The sequence below is a fragment of the Delphinapterus leucas genome, chromosome 17, assembly GCF_059928025.1.
Source record: "Delphinapterus leucas isolate spDelLeu-1000000601 "Yukka" chromosome 17, BTC_Dleu_Yukka2, whole genome shotgun sequence".
NCBI classification, from domain to species: domain Eukaryota; kingdom Metazoa; phylum Chordata; class Mammalia; order Artiodactyla; family Monodontidae; genus Delphinapterus; species Delphinapterus leucas.
This window is the reverse complement of record NC_143145.1, coordinates 81,406,946-81,427,990: the sequence shown is the minus strand read 5'-3', so window position 1 is coordinate 81,427,990 and position 21,045 is coordinate 81,406,946. Positions and strand designations below refer to the sequence as shown.

The 21,045-nt window shown below is 39.4% G+C and overlaps 1 protein-coding gene across 4 annotated transcripts in view; it reads right to left on the bottom strand.

Annotated features, from left to right (window-relative positions):
• Positions 1-1,703: 1,703 nt before the first annotated feature.
• PLAG1 (PLAG1 zinc finger) overlaps positions 1,704-21,045 on the bottom strand; it is a 52,032-nt gene continuing 32,690 nt past the window's right edge. For 3 of the 4 annotated variants that reach the window (XM_089899140.1, XM_089899139.1, XM_022556823.2), the window contains 3 exons: positions 12,611-12,709; positions 9,713-10,071; positions 1,704-9,188 (listed from right to left, as the gene is read on the bottom strand). In XM_089899140.1, coding sequence (XP_089755266.1) covers positions 7,931-9,188; positions 9,713-9,954 — 1,500 coding nt within the window. In that variant the 5' untranslated portion in view covers positions 9,955-10,071; positions 12,611-12,709 and the 3' untranslated portion in view covers positions 1,704-7,930. The remainder of the gene's footprint in view (positions 9,189-9,712; positions 10,072-12,610; positions 12,710-21,045) is intronic. The other variant, XM_022556824.2, reaches the window with a different exon arrangement.

Here is a 21,045-nt window from a genome sequence, read left to right as displayed (position 1 = left end):
CAAGACCTTGACTAAGGTATTACTATAAATGGACCATGTTTTCAAAAAAGATTCAATCTACAAACGCTTCCACTTGTGCATTTAGAATAAACATTGGTTTACATGCCAAGTATGCCTCTCTTGGGCAGAACAAGATTAGCCTGTTTACATTTTTTTTTTTTTTTAAAGAAAACTTGCTCAGTAGGAGAAAACCATTTTCATCTGCAGTGATGGCAACCGACAACAAGGTCCTACAGTACAGCACAGGGAACTATATTCAGTACCCTGTGATAAACCATAATGGAAAAGAATATGAAGAATGTATTGGGTTGGCCAAAAAGTTCGCTTGGGTTTTACGGAAGATGTTACAGAAAAACCCGAACGAACTTTTTGGCTAACCCAATATATACATGTATAACTGAATGACTTTGCTGTACAGCAGAAATTAACACAACATCATAAGTCAACTACACTCCAATAAATAAATTTAAAAAATAATTGCAGTCAAAATAACAGTATGGAAAAGGAGAGTCTGAGAAACCCTTTATAGGTACCATCTCCATTAAGCACTGTGCTCGTTTTCTCTTTCTTTTCTAAAGCAGTCGGAAGCTGGGAATTTATGTTCTCTGCTATAACAGCATATCAGAGCGAAAGATGTTTCTACTTCTTCCAAGGTAAAACCAGCACCTCTAAAGAACGGCAATTGGAACTAGCTGTGGTAGTGTTTTCCAGAGAAACTGAAGCAACGGGGTATGTATACCACAGAGATAGAGATTTATTTTAAGAAATTGGCTCACATGACTGTCGAGGCTGACAAGTCCGACACCTGCAGGGCAGGCCAGCAGGCTGGGGACCGGGGGAGAGCTGGATCTTGCAGCTCGAGTCCCCAAAGGCCGTTTGGAGACAGAATTCCCTTTTGCTTCGGGGAGCTCACTTTTTTCTCTTAAGGCCTCCAACTGATAGGATGAGGTCCACCCACATTATGGAGGGCAGTCTGTCTTATTTGAAGTAAGCTGATTATAAGTCACACCTGAAAAAACGCCTCCACAGCCGCATCTAGACCAGTGTTTGACTAGACCGGGCATCCAGTCTGGGTACCATGGCCTAGCCGAGTGGACACATTAACCATCACATTAGCCAAGAGTCAAACCTCCGCAGGATGGACAGATTTATTATTGACCTTGTGTTGAATAGAATGCAGTCAAGACCTTCTGGGTCTTCTTGTTGTTTTGTTTTAGTTTTAGGCTGAATCGCCAATATTTGACCATTTTTGATCTACAGAAATGGGTAACTGGGTACAACTCAATACAATATTTACACTTTCCCACAGCTGCAGTGATGCTGTCCTCTTCACTCTGATGTTTGATCAGGAAACAGCCTTCTTTCCGTAAAGCTGATGACTTCTTTGGAACAGCCCTAGGGCTCAGCATGAGGCAGTGCCTTTTGCTTAAGAAATGCTTAATTAAGGAAAAGTGGCAGCAAAACTCAAGCCGTCTATAGCCAGACTGAACCTTTTCCTCCCCTTAATGGTGAACCATCAGTAGGAACTTTTCAGTTAACAAAAACATGAATGAAAAAGTCTTTTAGACCCACTGGGGTCTCTGGTGCAGTAAGCAAACTGCATTTCTAATTACTTTTCCATAAGTGAGAATATTCCTTAAGTGAATTAATCCCAAACATCCTTTTTCAGAGTATTCTAACTACAAAAAGCGATAGCATTTTTCTTTCTATAAATAGTCCTTGAAATATTTCATATGTGTGCATTTAAATGAAAATGTATTTAGTGTTAATGCCAAGAATTAACAAAGTAATGCTTTTAGATTTGCTGGAATTAAGTATGTAAAAAGAGGAACTGCAAAATTTGGGGTCACTGTGCATTTTCTTTACCTCTCTGAAGGTAGACAGCCTTAAGACAGGAAAGCCAAAGGTAAAGAAAGAATTTTTTCCTATCATACTGAAAAAGGCGCTATGAGATACCAAAAAAACAAAAAAAATTCTACAGTTGGTTCCTGGCCAGATTATTAACTGAATTTTCAGAATTAATGTCTCTCTTTCGAAGCTGCGTGACTGTTTGATGAATTTTAGATGAAATTGTGTGCTCATGATTTTGGTCCAGATGAATATAGTCAAGGGAAGCTTTTCAGCAAAATTTTAGACAAGTAGCCCAAAGGGAACTTCTAAAAAGATAATTTACAGGCAGGACTGACAGACAATAAGGGCTAAAGGAATGCTGAATGCCAGTTTTATCTCAGGTGAACAAGAAACATGATCAATTTATACATTCCTACAGCCTTTGGGGGGTTTTTTGAGTTCTCACCTGGATTAAAGTTTTGATGCATGATGTTTTGACTTTTTTATTTACAGTTTCTGTCCTTCCTTTAAAGGTACAAAAGTTATAAAACGAAAGAAACCCTAGAACTTTACGTTTCATTTCAGCAACCAAGTATTGTCCTAGAGGCAGCTATTAGAATCTTACATTTATCGAATGAGAAAATATTTAAAATTCAAAGGGAAAAACTGTTATACCAAATAGAAATTTATCATCTATTAAAATTTCAGGAAGATCTACATTATCTAAAGCCATTCTATAATTTTTATTCATACATTTTGTGGAGTTCACATATCTTTTTCTTACAGCAAACATAACACTGTAGGCCACAAGAAGCGGCAGCACTCTTGTTTAATTAGCAGCAAATTAATATTTTATATCTGGGTAACTGGACAATAAATAGCTACCCCTTTGGGTGTGGATGTTTAAAATGTACTTATCGCTGCAGCTTCATAATGTGACTGCTAATTTACAGAGCTTATACACACACACAAAATACGATCTTTGTCTATATTTTATACAAATACAACAGTAGTTTGTGAATACATTTTAAGTACATGATATACATGATAAGCCACTTGATTTCCCATATCACAGAATAGCGATTTGAAATGCAATAAAAATATACAAAATTCAGCCTGGAATGCAGAGTTTTTCTTTTCTATTTTGACTCAAAACTTTATCATTAGAACATTTTTAGAGTACTAGTCCAAACACTTTTTCCATCAGCTAAAAATACAATCTCAGCAGTCCAGCTTATGTTCAGGCATGATGCAATCCATTTCCGAATGGATTCCCAGTTTTCGTTAAATTCAAAGGGCTGTTAGTAACATACAGCATGTTCTTCACGCCACACCATATCATAAAGCCCACGTTTCGTTCTGAGTTATAGTCACCTTGTGGACAAAGCTGGGTTTTGCTCTGGTAACATCTGCATGTCCGAGATTTCCTTTTGCAAGTGCACATGAATACATTGTTGTGGGTGGTGTAAAAGTCTTGTTAAAGACAAATGAAGTCACAGTATAAAAATATATTGTACACCTTTACGCCTAATGTAGTCCTTTTTTTCCTATGGATAAAAAAGACACGACTGAATGAGACAGAGAAGTTTGTAGCACCATGAAGAGTTGTATCCCAAGTTACATTAGCAGCATATGATCCAACAGAATATTGAAGGAGTGCTTCTGAGAAGATACACATTCATTCTGGTTCATCTGTACCACTGAAGCTTATACAATGAAGTGTTTTATACATTAGCAATAGTTCTGTTATTTCTAAGCTAGATAACTTATCAAAAGACACTGCCTTCCATCCTCAGAGGGCTGACAACGTTGGAGAAGGGCCTGGGGGGTGATCTGAGCGTGCCTTTACCATTGTGGGTGGGATCATCTCGATTTAGATGATCAGAAAGGAGCTCTGTATGGGTTTTTAGCACAGAACTACACAACACAACTTATGTGGCTCTATGGGATCACAGCAGACTATCTGTGTGGTAGACAGCTGCTGACGCAGTATGAGAAAAATAAGACAAGGTCAACGTAGGCACTCATTTCTCAGAGATAACAGTCTGCCACTGCTAATGAAGAATACTCAGTATCTGAAAGATCTCCAACGCCACATGGATCTCAGTAGGCTAGAAGCAACTTGGGTGAACTGGTTTTTTTTTTTTAATTTACATACTGGGAAGACAGTGTGTTTTGAGACACGTAAACCTTGTAAAAAAATAAACCATTGTAAAACCTTATGAAAAGACACACACTGATTCTGTGCAATATAGCAAATTGATAAGAAAACACTGTAAAAATGTACCTGTTTAAAATACCATCTACCATTTTTGAACACAAAGCATTATATATCAAAGGCCTACATATATATCATCTAATGGCACTTGAAACAAATTATAATAAGTCTTAAAATAAAAGGCATAACCTATAAGAAAGTTTCTGTAAAGGTTTAGATTCGTTTTGAAAGTGCTATATCTTGTAATATGTGTAGTATAGAGGTTGACCAAGCTCTATTTTGTAAAAAAATATTGGCCTATATATGTGTATTGCTTTCTAGATGAATGATCCTGAAAATATGTACTCTTTAACATTCATTATTAGCTTCATAAAGCAATCAGCTCTGGCTCATGTTTCAGTCAGTATATGGTTTTTAAAAACCGCTACTGTCCAAATTAACACAATATGTCACTATATTCCACAAGTGACTAAGAATAGTAAAAGCACAAGCAACAATTAGGCAAAAATACACAGCTTGGAAGAAACACGAAATGAAATGAAAAAGCTGCACGAAGAGTAGTGCATGATCAGCCAGGACAACGTTCTGAAAAATGGAACCTGCTAATAGGATTTTAAGATGCACATTGTAACAGTGACCAACAGCTATAAAGATGGTATTTGCATCCATCGGTGGAGAATATTGCTTACGGTGTCAAGATCCTTCCACACTCATGCTTTCTGTGTCTGGTGATCTAATTTGTACAAACACATGGAAGGTCAAACTGAATGAGGTTCAATATCTTGTCTGAGGTCCAAATTCTAAACTGAAATATTTTTACTTAATGATAATCCCTTTTTTTTTTTTTTTTTTTTAAACCAAGCAAAGGCACTGCTAGAAATTCCAGGGATGATGATTCTGGCCACCGGAGAATGAAAACAGCATTGGCAACGATTATTTTTAATCACATCCAGTTGACATAAAAATGTGTCAATTTTTTTTTTTTTTTTTTAGGAAAACAAACAAAAAAAAGAGCCAGTTCGGTGTTACAGCCTTGTCAGACCATTGTGCAATTAAAATAAATGAGTCAGCCTCATGTTTAATATAGATTCTCTCAAAAGGGGTTTAGTGACCGCTACAGTCAATTTAAAAAACAAATTAGCTGAATTCCCTCTTACTTGGAAGTGTTATTTCAAGTCTGTGGGGCAGCAACAGGCAAAGGGGTGTACATATGAAAATATGAGTCCACAATTTTAGCACTGGTGCCCTGGAAGATATGCCTCCACGTATTTGAATTCCATGCAGGGCGAGAATTAGGCTAAAAATATACATACCTACGTGGCGCCATTCCCCATTTCCAAAATGCTTTATTTAATAAATCATGGTACTCCCTTTTTAATTTTTTTTTAATTAGCAGTGAAATACAGCCTACTAAGGCCAACGTCTCAGTTCGTTATTCTGACTTCTCTTTAAGCAAATTTTAGACAAAATAAAGTAGTGCTTCCACACTTGTATTTGTGATTTCTATTTAAAAATAGGTTTTCTATTTATTTGTGCTCTGTCACCAGATTTCTTTCTCCTGTTTTTTTTTTCAATGGTGATTAAAGCAATATTGAACACTAATCATTCAACTAGTGATTTAAGTAAGCAATCTGTTTCATAGAAACTAAAGGAGGCGGAAACAAAGCAGAGCTAAACGCCTACTTTCAGAGCAAATATTCCCCTAATCAAAAGCTTAGGAGCAGTTTGAAAAATTTAAAAATGTATTTCCTTATTAACATATATAATTTTAATGCCTTTGGAACACACTTTTTTTTAATAAAATGTAACTTTTAATAATAAAATTTAAATACATACGTATAAAAACTACTGCTCCTAGGATTAAAAAAAACAAACAAACAAACATAGGAGCATGATAAAATAACAGGAGCCCAAGCTCCTTAAGAGCCACTTTGATTCTATGAAGTGCGACGTGTGTGTACATACATATAATATATATAGTGAAACCCCCATTTACATTATTACAATTTACATGTCTCCACAAATTATACTACTCCCCAATATTTTAAATAGTGTATTCTATTCAGTAATCCGCACTCATTTTTAGGAATTCTTGGTAAACATCGAAATCTGCAGTGATAATTGGCCCTATAAAAGGGAAAAGAAGCTTCCACATAGGGCAGATGAGTGCTCAGAAATATTTTTCTCTCTCTTTTTTTTAAAGAGATATATACTCTTCTATAAACCCTCCCTCCTCATACCCACCCCAACAGACAGGGTCCCCAAATAAGGTGTTAACAAGTGCTTACTAGATATGTTTCTTAGGTTGATGCCCCAACTGATTATTAGCAAAACAGAATAATAATTCGACCTCTGGGAACATATGCTGGTTGCCTAACATGAAGAAAGCCCATAGTAACTGCTGTATTCATTGAACACAATGTTCTCGATTGTTCTTTTCACAATCACTAAGATAGTGCTTGTTTTGCTTTACTTTTCTCCCTCCCTCTACAAATTCAACTTATTTGCAACGTTCCTCCTATTTCCCAGGGACGTGTAAAAGTGGGGTTTTACTGTATATATTTTTAGTCGCTTAAGACTTTGTGGTCATTCCTCAAATAGTTTTCGAATGCATTTAACATTAAAGTCTCCGTCCAAAAATAGCAAGGAAAGATGAATTAACACTGAATAAGAAAGATGCCATGGGAGCAGGGCTGTTGTTTTGTTTTCTGTTTTTGGTGCTTAGGGACCGCGAACTGCCTCAAATTCAGCAAGAAGTGACATAAGCGATGTGCTTTGACTTGACTCCTAAGGGATCTCGTTTCCACCCTGGCGACAGGGGACACGATCCCCAGACAAGTTCCCAGGCAGAGCTGCAGGTCTCTCATCCGTCTCCCTGCCTAGGGTCTCTCACCCTAGAAGCGGAGACACGTCCCCTCCGCCCCCCTCCCCCCATCCCCTACCGGGATAAACACACCTGTGTTCCCCAGCGGCTCTGGACTCTGGACCGACTGTACAATGACAATCCAAGGAAAACCGCTGGCTGTGCTTGACCTACCCTCTGGCCATGTAAGGTGGAAAAGACGAAAGAGATCCATCCAGAGACTGACTGAAGACTCTGACGCCATACACTATTAGTGTGAATCGAACGAAAAGAGAGCAAGAAGTATAAAACGTGGCAAACATCCTGTGTAATAAATTAAGGCCAACTCTTAAGTAACGTGGAACGCCGTGTCACCTTACTAGGGGTCTCTTTTTGCTACAGATACTGGTGCTTTGTGTTTCGGTTTTGTTTTCCTTATATGTGCATAATAAAGACGGCAAACATTTGAGCCAGACGATAGCAAGTCTTCAAAATATACTGACCTGAAATTATGGTCTATCTAAGAAACATATGTCATGTCCCCAGACTGGATTCTTAATTCATTTGAAGCTTTTGATTATTAATCCATTTAGAGGCTAGTAGAAATTTTACAACTCTCAGGTCATTCATATACATTTTAGAAAATTTAACTCTCTTGCAAAATTTTTTAATGAGCCAAATGTCAAAAGGTAGAGCCATTGTTATTGGACAAAAAATGAAAAATTTAAGATCTAACAGTAATTGGAACACGGGGTTGGTAAGACTTTACTACTAATAATGGCTTTCCTGTATGAGAAATCATCTTAAATTGTGACAGTTGGCAGTGAGTCAGGACAAAATACCCAGGTAAACATAACTGAACACAAATGGTTCCCAAGCTCATTTAAAAAGCTAGTTTCTATTTTATACTGGCTTAATGAAAACTGGTACTATACAGAAGCAGAAATTTTTATACTGTCTGCAAGTAGGCACTAAAATAAAAATGGTCACGGAAGGCAGGGCTACACACACACTGCTGTAACGGAGCCGCATCGTGGAACCTACTGAAAAGCTTGGTGGAAACGTGGCAGCGTTGTGCTTGTGCTTAAACTACTGGTGAAAGCTGCTGACAGCGAGTGCAGAGAGCCCAGACCTACGGTGCCGGCAGGATCCGGAAGTTCCTGGGTTTGTGGCGGGAGCTGAGCCACAGAAGAATGTGCCTCCTCCTGCGGAGAGCTCACCCCAAGGCTCCCCACCGATATGGGGTTATAGGGGGGACCGCTTAATGGTATGAAATTAAACAGCTGAGAAAAGTCCAACGCTGCTGTGTTCAGGGGCTCGCTGATAGAAATCGAGCTTTTTGACAGGGAGAGGTCCCCCGTGCCGTCATCCAGCGACCCGATCTGCGGCTCCAACGCTAGTTTAGACGACGATGCTTGAGAGTCCTGGGAAGAGGGGGGCACGCTGCCTTGCAGTTCCATCAGGTAGCTCTCGATCTCCCCCTTCAGCGGCTGTTCCTTTTCGGGGATGGAAATGGCGTATGAGGTAGAACTGAACGGGTATTTGAAAGAAAGGTGGTGAGAGGGGTGGACAGCATCCATGTCTATTGGGCACGTCATGCCCAAAGGCAGGGTTGTGATCATCTGGTGGGCAGATCCCGAGCTCTGCATGGACTGGAACGGAGTGTTGTAGAGGTTCAGCTGCAGTGTGTTTGTGAACGGCTTTGACAACAGTTCGCTGGAAGGCAAGGACATCACCGGGAGGAGCTCGTCCTTGATGGGCACGGAGACGTTGCAGGTAAAGGGATCCAGGAAGTCCACGGGCTCCGTCTTGACCTTCCGGAGTTCCTGGTTGTGACTCTTCTTCATGTGCCGTGTCAGGTGGTCCTTGCGCCCGAACCTCTGTGCACAGTACTGGCAGAGGAAGTCCTTCCTTCCCGTGTGCACCACCATGTGTCTGCGCACGTCTTTGCGCGTGTAGAAGCGGCGGTCGCAGTGCTCGCACTGGTGTTTCTTCTCCTTCACGCCCCCCGACGACTTGCCCGCGTGGGACTTCAGGTGCTCCAGCAGCACGCCCGTGCTCTCGAACGTCTGCAGGCAGACCTTGCAGGTGAGGTCGCCGCTCGTGGCCGCGTGCAAGGCCAGGTGCCGCTTGAACCCGAGCTTGGTGTTGTAGTTCTTGCCGCACTCTTCGCACGTGAACGTCTCTTTGTTGGGGTCGTGTGTGTGCAGGTGATTCTTCAGGTGGTCCTTCCGGTGAAACATTTTCTCACAGTAATTACACTTGTGGGTTTTCTCGGGAGAGTGCGTGGCCATGTGCCTTGAACACAGACATATTCTGTCAGCATCACGACAAAAACCGCCCGACCTCACTGTTCAAACGGAAGCTAAGCTGCTAGGCTAACCCAGAACTTCCCTCGGCTCGGACACTCTTTTAACTTAATACGCATCTGCTACGAGGGTAGTTACCACACCTAAACACTGCAGAGCTGGAGCCGTCTAAGTCGCCACTTTAGTTTTCACTGGTTTTTAGCGATTACGAACGTTAACGAGCAAGGCTGAATATACTCACGTTAATGTCCACACCCTTTTCTTGCAATTTCTTTTTTGTACAAACGGAAATTCTACTCTCATTAAGCATTGCATTAAAAAAAAAAAATCCAAAAACACTAACACATAAAAGTCTGTGACTCAGAATGCTAAAACTAGCCAACGTCTAATCTACTTAACATTTCTCTCTGCAAATCAGCGGAAAGATGTGGATACAAATATATACGTTTACAATGGCTTCAAATGGCCAACATAATAGAAAATAGAATCTGAAAGACAAATAGAGTTTAATACCTTTGTAATTTGTACTTAGAAACAAAGGCTTTCGTGCAGTCTTGTTGTATGCACTTGTAGGGCCTCTCTCCTGTGTGAGAGTAGGAGTGGACCTTTAATTTCTCAACACTGTTAAAGGCCTTGTCACACAGTTGGCAAGGAAAGTTTTTTCTTGGTTTGGTTTCACCACGCTTACGTTTCCCTGAAGGGACTTTCTGGGTATCTCTTACTTCTGACAAATCACCAGGAATGACAGTGGCCATCGCAGCCTAAACCAGGCCTTCTTGTTGGACACTTGGGAACTGCCCAACTCCACTAAATGATTTAGCTTTAGGTGGCTTCTCAAGTTTCATGTGGTCGTAAAAGAAAGCAAAAAGGGACTGGAAAAAAAAAAATAAGAAACAACTAGTTTGTAACTAGATTTAATTTTTAAAAGTTTTATTTGCTATGTGATGCTTTTGAATTAAAAAAAAAAAAGAAACCATAAAATGGATTCAGCTGGTCTAATGTAATATCTGTAGGCTTCTTTATATTTGTCAAAACACATATTAACGCATTGCTCAGAATGAACAGTTCACAGATCCCCTGAAATCCCACCTGACAAACGTCGTACTCAGGGAAAGCAGTCAGGAACTCTCGGGAAGCATCAAGACATGACACTAAAAGTGGCATTATTAAAGCTTCACTTTTTACAAGGGACTAGAGAACATAAATCTCGCTAAGAACATAAAAATGTTTCCGCAAATATTTTAATGTCTAAAAATCATTTGTGCAATAATTTGTGCAAGCCAGGTCTAGTCACGCTCTGTGTTATAGGAAAATATAGATTAGCAGCCGAAAACTCTTTCAGGCACCTTGTGAACCATTTAGTCCAGGGAAGGAGTACTCAAGGCACAGACACCAGAGGCCTGAAAGAGTTGAACGCATCGCCCAAATTGAAAATTGATTCTTTATACCAGTGTCATCACACACAGAGGGATTTCTGAGTCAAGAGCAGAAATGACTTGTCTTCGTAACAAACATGCATTCTTGAAATGGTAAAACCTTTTGGTGTCACATTAGATGAGGATCAGGGTTCCCTGTCTCTTGGGTGGAAGCAATGATTTGGCTGAAGTAATTTTCCCCATCGTTTTTCACATCACAGAAAACGATGCTGTTCTTTGGGCACCCGAGGTGAGTGGAAGAGCCAGAGCTGGGGGACCAGAGTCTCTGACACACCTGTGACCCGTGTGAGTGTGAGCACACCAGTGGGCCTTGTGGCTTAGAGCACAATACCTGTGCAGGGATGCATCAGTGTAGAGGTGTGTCAGGTTGTAAAAGGTGTGTCAGAGTTTCAATTCATTATCGGTGCTGTGAGAAGGAAGGAAATGTATATATTGTATGGCAAAGAGTATGTCTACCTAGACAAAAACTTAAATTGACTGAAACCTTTGAAAATTTGTGGACAAGAGATAGGAAATATTATCAACTGTATTTCTCAGAGGAAGAAACCAACTCCCCAAAGATCCAATTGATATAAACAAGTTAAATGGTTCCTCAAGGTTCATGAATGCTAGTTTTTAGCAAGGTATTTATTTTTTAAGAGACACAGAAATAATACCAGCAACCTCTTTGAAAAAGGTCTGATTTTAAATTGAAAACTGGCATGTGGCTAAATGACTGTCATCAACTGCTAATCAATTGGATTCCTCATCCTATTACATATTCAGAAAACAAGGAAAACCAATTTCTTTGTTTCACGTGTGTTTTGGCATCAGACTGACACTTGCCCCCGCGAGCTAGATGGATGATCTGACTTTTGCAGATTCCAGTTATCCTTTTGCAGGAGCTCCAAATTTAACCTACATTTTTGTAAAATTAAGTGTACATTACAACAGATCCTATTGCATTTTAATGTAGAGGCTATCGTTAAACAGGCAAAATATAGCAATTATCCACTCATTTGATTAAAGTGTACAGCATATGGGTAAATTAATTGGTGTCTGGTTCACACAGCCTTTCTTCTTCAGTAGGTAGATACAGGCAAGGCCTTGCTACACGCTGTTCAAATTGCCTACGTCTCCTTTGCAGTTTAAAACTGACATTAACACAATTAATGCAACTGACATTACTACTGCTAACACAGTATGTTCCCTCTGGTTTTAGATTTTTCTGCATCTCAAGGACTTGTTCTTTTCCTGTTATATTTTCATTCAAGAGACAGCTTCTCTGCCTCTCTCAGAAATATCTATACAGCTCTTCTGCTGTAACCAGTAATGACACTGTAAATTGGTATAAAGCATTCTGCCAAAGCAGGAAGAAAGAATAATTTTGACTCTCTTGTTTCCTAACATGATGCTTCTGTGCACCTACTTAGAACACTGGGAAATAAGCTGATAAATTTTTCAACTGTAAAATCAACATGGAATGCGAAGTATCTAAATCCCTGTATACAGCTAATATCTGAAAATATTTCAAAGACTGGTCGTATTTTGCCATTATTGTGTTCTGAGACCCAACCATAATTGGGCAGAGAATTCCAGTTGAGAAAAATAACAACTTCTAAGTTATTGAAAAGAATGTACTAAAAGTGCACCATGAAACAACAAACATTTGATCATATGAAAATTGGTGATCCTCAATATGGAGTAACAAATGAATTCTGTTATCTTTGGATGTACAGACTGAGCAATGAAGAATTGCAGATTTCAAATATTACACTTTTCTAAGACCAGCTGAAATTTTTTCATGGCTAACAATATCTTTTATCTCAGTATATTACAAAACTCAAATTACTTATAGGTGCATTTAAGAACTACAGGATAAACATAAAGTTGCGAGCTCAACATTGAATAAAAATCCAAATTCATAATATTCATAGCAATCAAATACTTTAAAGATACGTGCATAAAACTATAGTGATTTCTGTTCAATGCATACCTGATGACAGATGGAAAAAGCGTCAGACCTTGATCTTAGCCAGTTCCATTGACTCTTCGTGGAAGAGAGCGGAATCCAGTCCTTCCCATTTTGGCCAATCTATGAAACAAAAAATAAGAATGGACTACACTCTAAACGGAACCAGTCCGCAAGTGATGGAAAATACAGGATCAAAGAATGGCAATTTCATGACACATGCTTTCATTCCGTACTCTGCTGAAGAGTCATGCATTAATTTTCACCAATTGCAAATCTTTATTAGTTCAAAGCACATTTACATGACCAAATTAAGGCAGAAACAAAAAGTAAAACAGTATTACCTAGATAAATGGCATTTGGTGATGCTGAATGACTCCCCACTTCTTTCCCAAATTCAATTTAATTTTTTAAACCTAACTCACCTACTGAGAGAAATGGATGTTAGGGTTACTATTTGTAAACCAAACGGATCCAGTTTTCATTAAGCTAAATAATATTCGGGAAGAGACAAGCGCAGTTCTCTCCCGGGGAGAGCACACCTGTAGCCTGACAGCAGCCAGCAGGCTCCAGAGGACAGCACCTCCCAGGCTCACACGGCACGCGCCGGTGCAACGTGGGCTTCTCTGGGCTACACCTGTGTTACCTGCGATACCCGCCAATTTATTTCTCAGAAAGCTGCAAGCGCTGCTGAAATGTAGCAATAACTCTGTGCTCCTTAGATTTCAAAAGCATGCAAGGGAAGTTAAATATAGGTTTGCTACAGGAGAAGGGGCGTCAGGAAGAAAGCATCATTTGGTTTTAAGAGATCATTGTTGAGAAATCTTAAAATATCTTAAAAAATGCTATTAGTAGCATGATCCTCAGTAGACTAAGAACGCGCATAGAAAAAAAATCTAACAATTCTGACTGTACACGTAAATGTGAAAAGAATAATGGTCAAAAAGCGGAAAAAATCAGAATTATCTGTTATAGAGAGTACAGGGTAGTAAACCCTGAATAGTTTGAAGATGACCATTCAGAAATCATGATTATGACAACTTGAGAGGGATAATACAAATCAAATAGTTAGAATAAGATTCACCAATGACAGGTTAAATGAAAACAATTTTATTTAACATTCTAAACACGAATCTAATTAATTTCCCCTGAAATCAAATTTTCACATACTTTAAGAATTTGATGATGTGTAAATAAAATATTTAATAGAGGGCATTCAAGCATCATTACAAAAATACTAAGGGTATATTTGAAAGCAGCATTATTCTCATAGTTTAAAAGACAAGAAAAATAAAAATTTAGACTAATAAAGGATGTTTAAAAAGTTAAAGCAAAAGCTCAATTTTTTTTGTAAAGCACAGGACATGCATAAATGGAAGAACTGAATTCTGCACATCAAAATTGCAAAATAATAAAATTAACTTTGTAAATACTTACTTGCCCAGGGCACATACTAAGTTTTGGGTAGGCTAATTAAGAATACGAAAGCCTATTTTGTGCATTATGTTATTTTGATAATGTAAATACCTTACAAGTGGAGGGTGTTTTCATCTCTATTACCTCCCTGGAATTCAATGGACCTGAGAGGTGGATGCTTTTATCACCATATCCATTTTAAGGTGAGAGGCCCAGAGAAGCTGACCATCTCGACAGCATATATGTGGTCAAGAAGGGGCTAGTGCCCTACGTCACTCTTATCCTACTGCATTCTAGGAGGAGGGCTGATTGGCAAACCAATTTGAGAGTGGATAAATCCTGTCATTGCACCTAAAAGGCGAGAACAGGTGACAGTACCTATTTCTCTATCAGAGCTGCCAATACGATCCCCAAAGAGAAACACATTTAAGATTTAAAAAGCTTCTTTTAAATAAAGACAGTTGGTAAAGTAATCTTTAAGTAATTTAAATAGCAGTTAAAAGAACAACTAGTATATCTGTCTTAGTGGCTAGTGATTTGGGTAGAAAAAAATCTAAAACCAAAGTTGACTAGTGAACAATAAACTTACATATTTTTTTCTTTTTTCCCCTGACCAATATAAATTTTATTGCATCTCAAATATATCCATAAAAATTTTATTTACGCTTACTGTTCAATGGCGTTTGTAATAAAAATCCTTTAGAGTCAAAATGTTTCAGTACAGTTTAAAATTGTATGTCTCTCGATTTGAAATGTTACAATAGTCTACAAATTACCCCAGTTACATATTTTATAGCTTGAAATAAAATAATAGATACCACTTTCATTCATTTTATCACAAAACATAATTCCAAAGTCATGGTTAATTTCCCTAAATTCAGCCTAATTATTCTGAGTTCTTATGAGTGGCTAATTATTTTCCCAAACAAAGGAAACCAGAAGCTGTTTAGAGTTCATTATTATTTGGCTTGGTATAATAAACATAAATACAGTTTCCATTCATGGAATCCTAACTAAAATGTCAACTAAAATTACCTGTGTCTTCTCTTTTATACTGTTAAGAAAAACTTTTCTTTCATTTATTTTTAACATCTTTATTGGAGTATGATTGCTTTATACTGTTGTGTTAGTTTTTGCAGTATAACAAAGTGAATCAGTTATATGTATACGTATATCCCCATATCCCCTCCCTCTTGCGTCTCCCTCCCACCCTCCCTATCCCACCCCCCTAGGTGGTCACAAAGCACCGAGCTGATCTCCCTGTGCTATGCGGCTGCTTCCCACTAGCTATCTATTTTACAGTTGGTAGTGTATATATGTCCATGCCACTCTCTCACTTCGTCCCAGCTTACCCTTCCCCCTCCCCGTGTCCTCAAGTCCATTCTCTATGTCTGCGTCTTTATTCCTGTCCTGCCCCTGGGTTCTTCAGAACCATTTTTTTTTTTTTTTGTAGATTCCATATACATGTGTTAGCATACAGAATTTTTTTTCTCTTTCTGACTTACTTCACTCTGTATGACACACCTTAGGTCCATCCACCTCACTACAAATAACTCAATTTCGTTTCCTTTTATGGCTGAGTGATATTCCATTGTATATATGTGCCACATCTTCTTTATCCATTCATCTGTTGATGGACATTTAGGTTGCTTCCATGTCCTGGCTATTGTAAATAGAGCTGCAATGAACATTTTGGTACATGACTCTTTTTGAATTAGGGTTTTCTCAGGGTACATGCCCAGTAGTGGGATTGCTGGGTCATATGGTAATTCTATTTTTAGTTTTTTAAGGAGCCTCCATACTGTTCTCTATAGTGGCTGTATCAATTTACATTCCCACCAACAGTGCAAGAGGGTTCCCTTTTCTCCACACCTTCTCCAGCATTTATTGTTTGTAGATTTTTAAGAAAAACTTTTAAAAAGCATTGTGACTACTATTCTGAAAAGTCTGCAACAAAATTTGTACTCCAGTTTTTCTTTTTTACATATCGAAGACTGGTTACTATGCTTTTTCAAATAATTAAAGTTCTTTGTCTTGATCTAAAGAATCATGAAGCAACATAGAAAATATACATCTACCCATTTCAAACTGCTCTAAGATGAAGTAACACTTCAGAATACCTGCCCAGTTTTTGCTGGTACCAGAACAGATGTTTTTTTCCTAGGGCAACTTTGCATACACAAAAACAATAATTAAAGGGGATACAGTGTGTGTACGCGCACACACACAGGTTTATTATCTCCGTGTTTTACATGCTAAAACGGTGACTCACACACAAAAAAATAACAAGGAAAATGAATCATACATCAGAGCGTCTACTAAAACGAATTCCCATGAGGATGCTGGCAACAGAACAGGCCTGAATTAAAACTGTTTCTGTACTTAAAATTTCACAGTTCTAAAAGTCGTTTCTCTAAGAGCTGTGAAGTTTTACAACACTTACCTGCGTCAATAATTCTTTCATATTTAAGTTAAAACTCAAGCATATACTTTGCAAATTAAGGGCAAGTGCCATCATACTCAAAGCTTTATTCTCCTTCATGCTAATCATAAAACACCATTAGTAAACAATTCACAAAATGTCAACATTCGATTAAAACATGCTTTTCATATAGAGTAGATAGGTGGGTTGCAAAAGGAAATTTACCAGTAGTTAATACTTTACTTTACATGTATAAAATACAATAAAGCTTTGAATAATGCGAAAGAAATTATTTAACACGATAACATAACTGCAGTCAATTCTGAAGGGCAACAACACACTTAGAACGCTTCTTTGATCCTGTACGATAATGTGGACATTTTTACAGCATTCAATTTTTGTAGGTCTGTAAAATCACTTATTAATGAAAGGAAAAAACATATCTTGCAAGTATACAAATCTAAGACAGCATTAAAAGTAGACTGTAGGCAGCGTTGGGGCAGGAGCTGTGTTAGTTTCATCATTCACTATTGTTTCCCATAAAAGGAAGTCGAATTTTTGTTGAGTGAATGAAAATAATTAAAGCAGGACAAGTGCTTTCCAGCAAGGAAGTGAACTATAGGCTCAATCCCCACAGTAGACACAGGACAGAACACATATATCTAAGTTCAAGTAAAAAATAATACAGTGTGGATACAATTTGGTCCAACACACTAAATTAAGTCACTAGAAAGGGACTCCCTAAACCTAACAGCTATTTGTAAGGCCTTAGATTAAAACAAGAGGAACTGCAGGAAAAGCTGTCTAAAATACTCGTTTTGTTTCAGAAAAGAAGCATCCTCTGATTGACCTCACTGCTGAGGAATCAACTAGTACAAGTGTATAATACCCGCTTGGTCCACATTCATTCCTAATAAAAATTTCTAAAGTGCAAACATGCCTGGAGCCTGCGTCCATGACTGGCATAGAGCAGGAAGGATGGCTGGATGGTTAGGTAGTTAGAGAGGCTGCTGATGCCGCAAGGGGACAGGAAGGAGAAGGGCGCCCGCCCAGAAGCAGGAGACATGGCAAAGAGCGGGGCTGCACCTGACCTGACCCATCCAAGTTGTAAGCAGGTACCCAAATGACTCATACCCGGAATACCCAAAATGACAGAACTTATCTTCCTACGGTAGATGTCGTTAACTGATATCAATCAACTATAAGGATGCCTTTTTAGAATTACTGTATGTGATATTTTCAACTTTTGAGCAATTCATTAAAAGGCAGTTCTAGGACAACACTTTTGAAACTTACCATGCAGTTTAGCCTTACAATATTTAGAAAGGCTTATATTTAATATACAAATACTGAAAGCCAACAGAGACGTGAAAGGAGTGGCAGACCTATTTGTTTTTAGGAACCAAGAGGAAAAAGTCAATGAATTCCAAAGTGGAATCAACAAATTCCAACGTTAGTTCTCTTATCTGCACGACAAGGAGGTTCCTTTGGGGGCCACCTGGAGCCTGGGTGTGGTTGTTTATTTCATTTTCTAGCGTCCCCAGAAAAATGAAGAGACAATCTGATGAAGACGGATTATTCAAACACATTTTATCTTTCAATTCAGAAATGTTTTCCTTGGTTAATTATTTTACGGAGCAAAAATGTCACGTTAGGTTATAAAGTTTTTCTTCTCTTTTAAAAGCTCTTTTAAGGATCCGTAACTGAGAAGTTAGGCATTTCCTTTTAACTCCTATGTGGGAGATTTTTCCTCCTATGGTTGTATATTCATTTCAAAATAAAAAAACCTGAAAACTACAGATGGGTGGTATACCAGGGTATTTTCATTCTCTTCACATGGGCAATTAGTATTTGCAAACAGGAAATGAGAGCAGAATGGTGCAAAAGAAATGATGCCAGAGAGGGACAGAGAGAGAGAGAGACAGAGAGAGCACAAAGAATCGCAATTACATCTGAATACAAAGTAAGATTGCTTAATCACACGTTAACTATTTTTAGAGGTTTTCCTCTTTTTTCTTTTTGTATAAAGCATTTCCAAAATACTGGTGCTCAGGCTAGGATTATAAGGTAGGCAGCTCGCAGTTCAGCTAATCTGAAAACTGCATGTGTCCCAAATTATGATGAGTTGTTTTTATGTTTTTCTTACCACTGACCCCTTAAATTACTGGGGCTTTAAGAAAAACGCTTGACACCAACTATAAAAATGTTCACACTGAAGGACCCCAAACATTTGGAGGGCGTGCCTCTGTTCATAAATGGCTAACTGCCTAATGCTATTAAAATCGCAGATAGAGCATCTCCCAGGCCTCAAGTTTGACCTTACCAAGCATACACACTCAGTCTGTCTCTACCTATACATTTAACAGGAGGCAGAGATAGCGCACCATAAAACAAGAGGGGCGAGGAAAGAAAGTTTCACCTAGTTACAAAAGCTCATGCAAAGAACTAGTTTCAAGCCATCTCAAAGTCAAGTGCACTTTAAACGTAGGCCCATGCGGTTGGTACACGAGACAAGGCATAACTGTTGTGAGGTGTGTGTGTGTGTGTGTAAAATCTTCGGGAGCACCAGACAACGTAAGGACAGAGGAACCCACACCCAGGGGAGGCTCTACGTGTGCCATCACCCTGTCCTCCCCGAGCTGCACCCGTGTGACTGTCCAGGGCAAGACCACTTCTACTGATTCCCACAGAGTTGAAGGTGAATGGGATCCGCTCTGGGCAAGACTGTCAGGTCAGGGGACCTGTGCCCTCCCCCCAGCTGTGTCACAATCAGAAGAGAACCGAGAATTATATCCCTTGACCGATTTTACTTGAGTGAGGATAAACTTTTTCCAGAATGAAGTTTTTCAGAACTCTACCTCTCTGAGCTTTTTACCTCTAACATGGATTGTAAAACTCATGTTTCAATTACCTGTCTCTCCCCCGGGACCGTAAATTCATCTGCAGGGAGACCGTCAGTCACCCCACATCCCTGGCATGGTGCCCTGGCCTGTGGTGACACTGGATGAGTATTTGTGGAACACACTATAACCCCTTTAAGGAATTTCAGGAATCAAAGCAAGCACGTAAACATGGTTTAGGGTTCTGGAAACCTCAAATGAGTTTAAAAGCAAGCTGAGAAGACAAACCCTATAGGATGAAGCCGTTAGTTCTGGCACAGGGGGTGGAAACCTAGGGGAGCACTGCAGCCCCTGGGAGGCCGTGGGTGTCTAAAGCTAGGGAGACGTGGGCACGTCCACTCACAGGCCCGCGGGGGACCCGACGGGCGGGGAGGCACCCCCTGGGCGGCACTCAGTTGGCCTAGATTTTCAGAACGTTTCTGCTGTCAAATGTTCTGCTCCATAGCTCAGCGAGCACATGGAACCTGTACTCGTTATGACTTATTGTCGGGAAACGAATGGTTTTATGGGAAAGAAAAAGGAACAAAGTAAAGTTCAAAATCTTTAAAGAGGATGTTCTTCCTGTGATATTAAATGGGGGGATGAAAACTGAAGATGGCAGAGAAAATGTTTGACTAGTTACAGATACAAGAGAAATGAAAAAGGAGAGAATCTGCATAAACAGAGTTGGCTAAGTAAAAGTAATGAAAACATTTTTTCTTTCTCTAACTGCTCAAAAACAGCTTCATTCCAAGAGAGTGTAAAAACTACAAGGAAATAGAAAAAGAAAAAACTCCATAACCCGTAACACTAAAAAACCATGAACATCTTCATATATAATTAAAGAATACTTACAACATACGAACAACTAACAGTCTATTCTGACTTGATTCTCATGCTTACTCTTCATAGTGTGCTGAGATTAGAGGATTTCAACCAGCTCAGTTTATGGGCCTTTTATCCGGTCAGAACTCTGTCCCTCTGCACTGTGAGACCCTGCCTGGCTCTCAGCCTCGGCTGCATCCTCCTTTCCCGGGGTGCTGCCCGCCTGCCGTCGGTGGAGTTCAGGGCCTCGAGCCCATCCTCTGGCCCGGGCCCAGGTTCCTAAACCTCCATCCTGTATTTGAGGTCCCACTGACAAACTTACCTGGTACCAAATCCACGTGTGCCTGGATTTCCAAGTATCGCTACACCTCGATCTGTGCCACTGAGCTGCACCTTACAGGCTGGGAAATCTAGAAGCCCGAGTTGTCCTCTTTCCGACAAGGCCAGCAACCTGCTGCTGTCCCACTGAGGTCCTCGTTCTAGCATCTGCCACATCCCAGCCAGCGGAACGAGCTCCCACCTGCCCAGAGTTAACCAGACCCTTCCCAGTGGACAGAAAGAGATACAGTGGTACCACGGGATAATCTATCACGCTGGGCAAGACTCGGAGAGGGAAGAGCTTAAGAGTTTATCTGCGGGTGATTTGGGGAACATGGACCAATAGCTTTTGCAGCAGCTCTGCGTTTTGTGCACAAGGTAAGGAAAAAGTGCTCGTTGCCACGATTCCAATCCTTCCGTTAGACTCTGTAACTATTAACGAAGTCCTGTTAAACATGATACATTTTGATGGACCTTAAAATAGTAAGTGGCATGCTTATTATGTGGCAGGCTTTTCAAAGCTTTTCATGTCATATCTTAGATTATTGAGAAGCTGGAATAAGTGATCACTTTGAAAGCCATGCCATATAATGATAAAA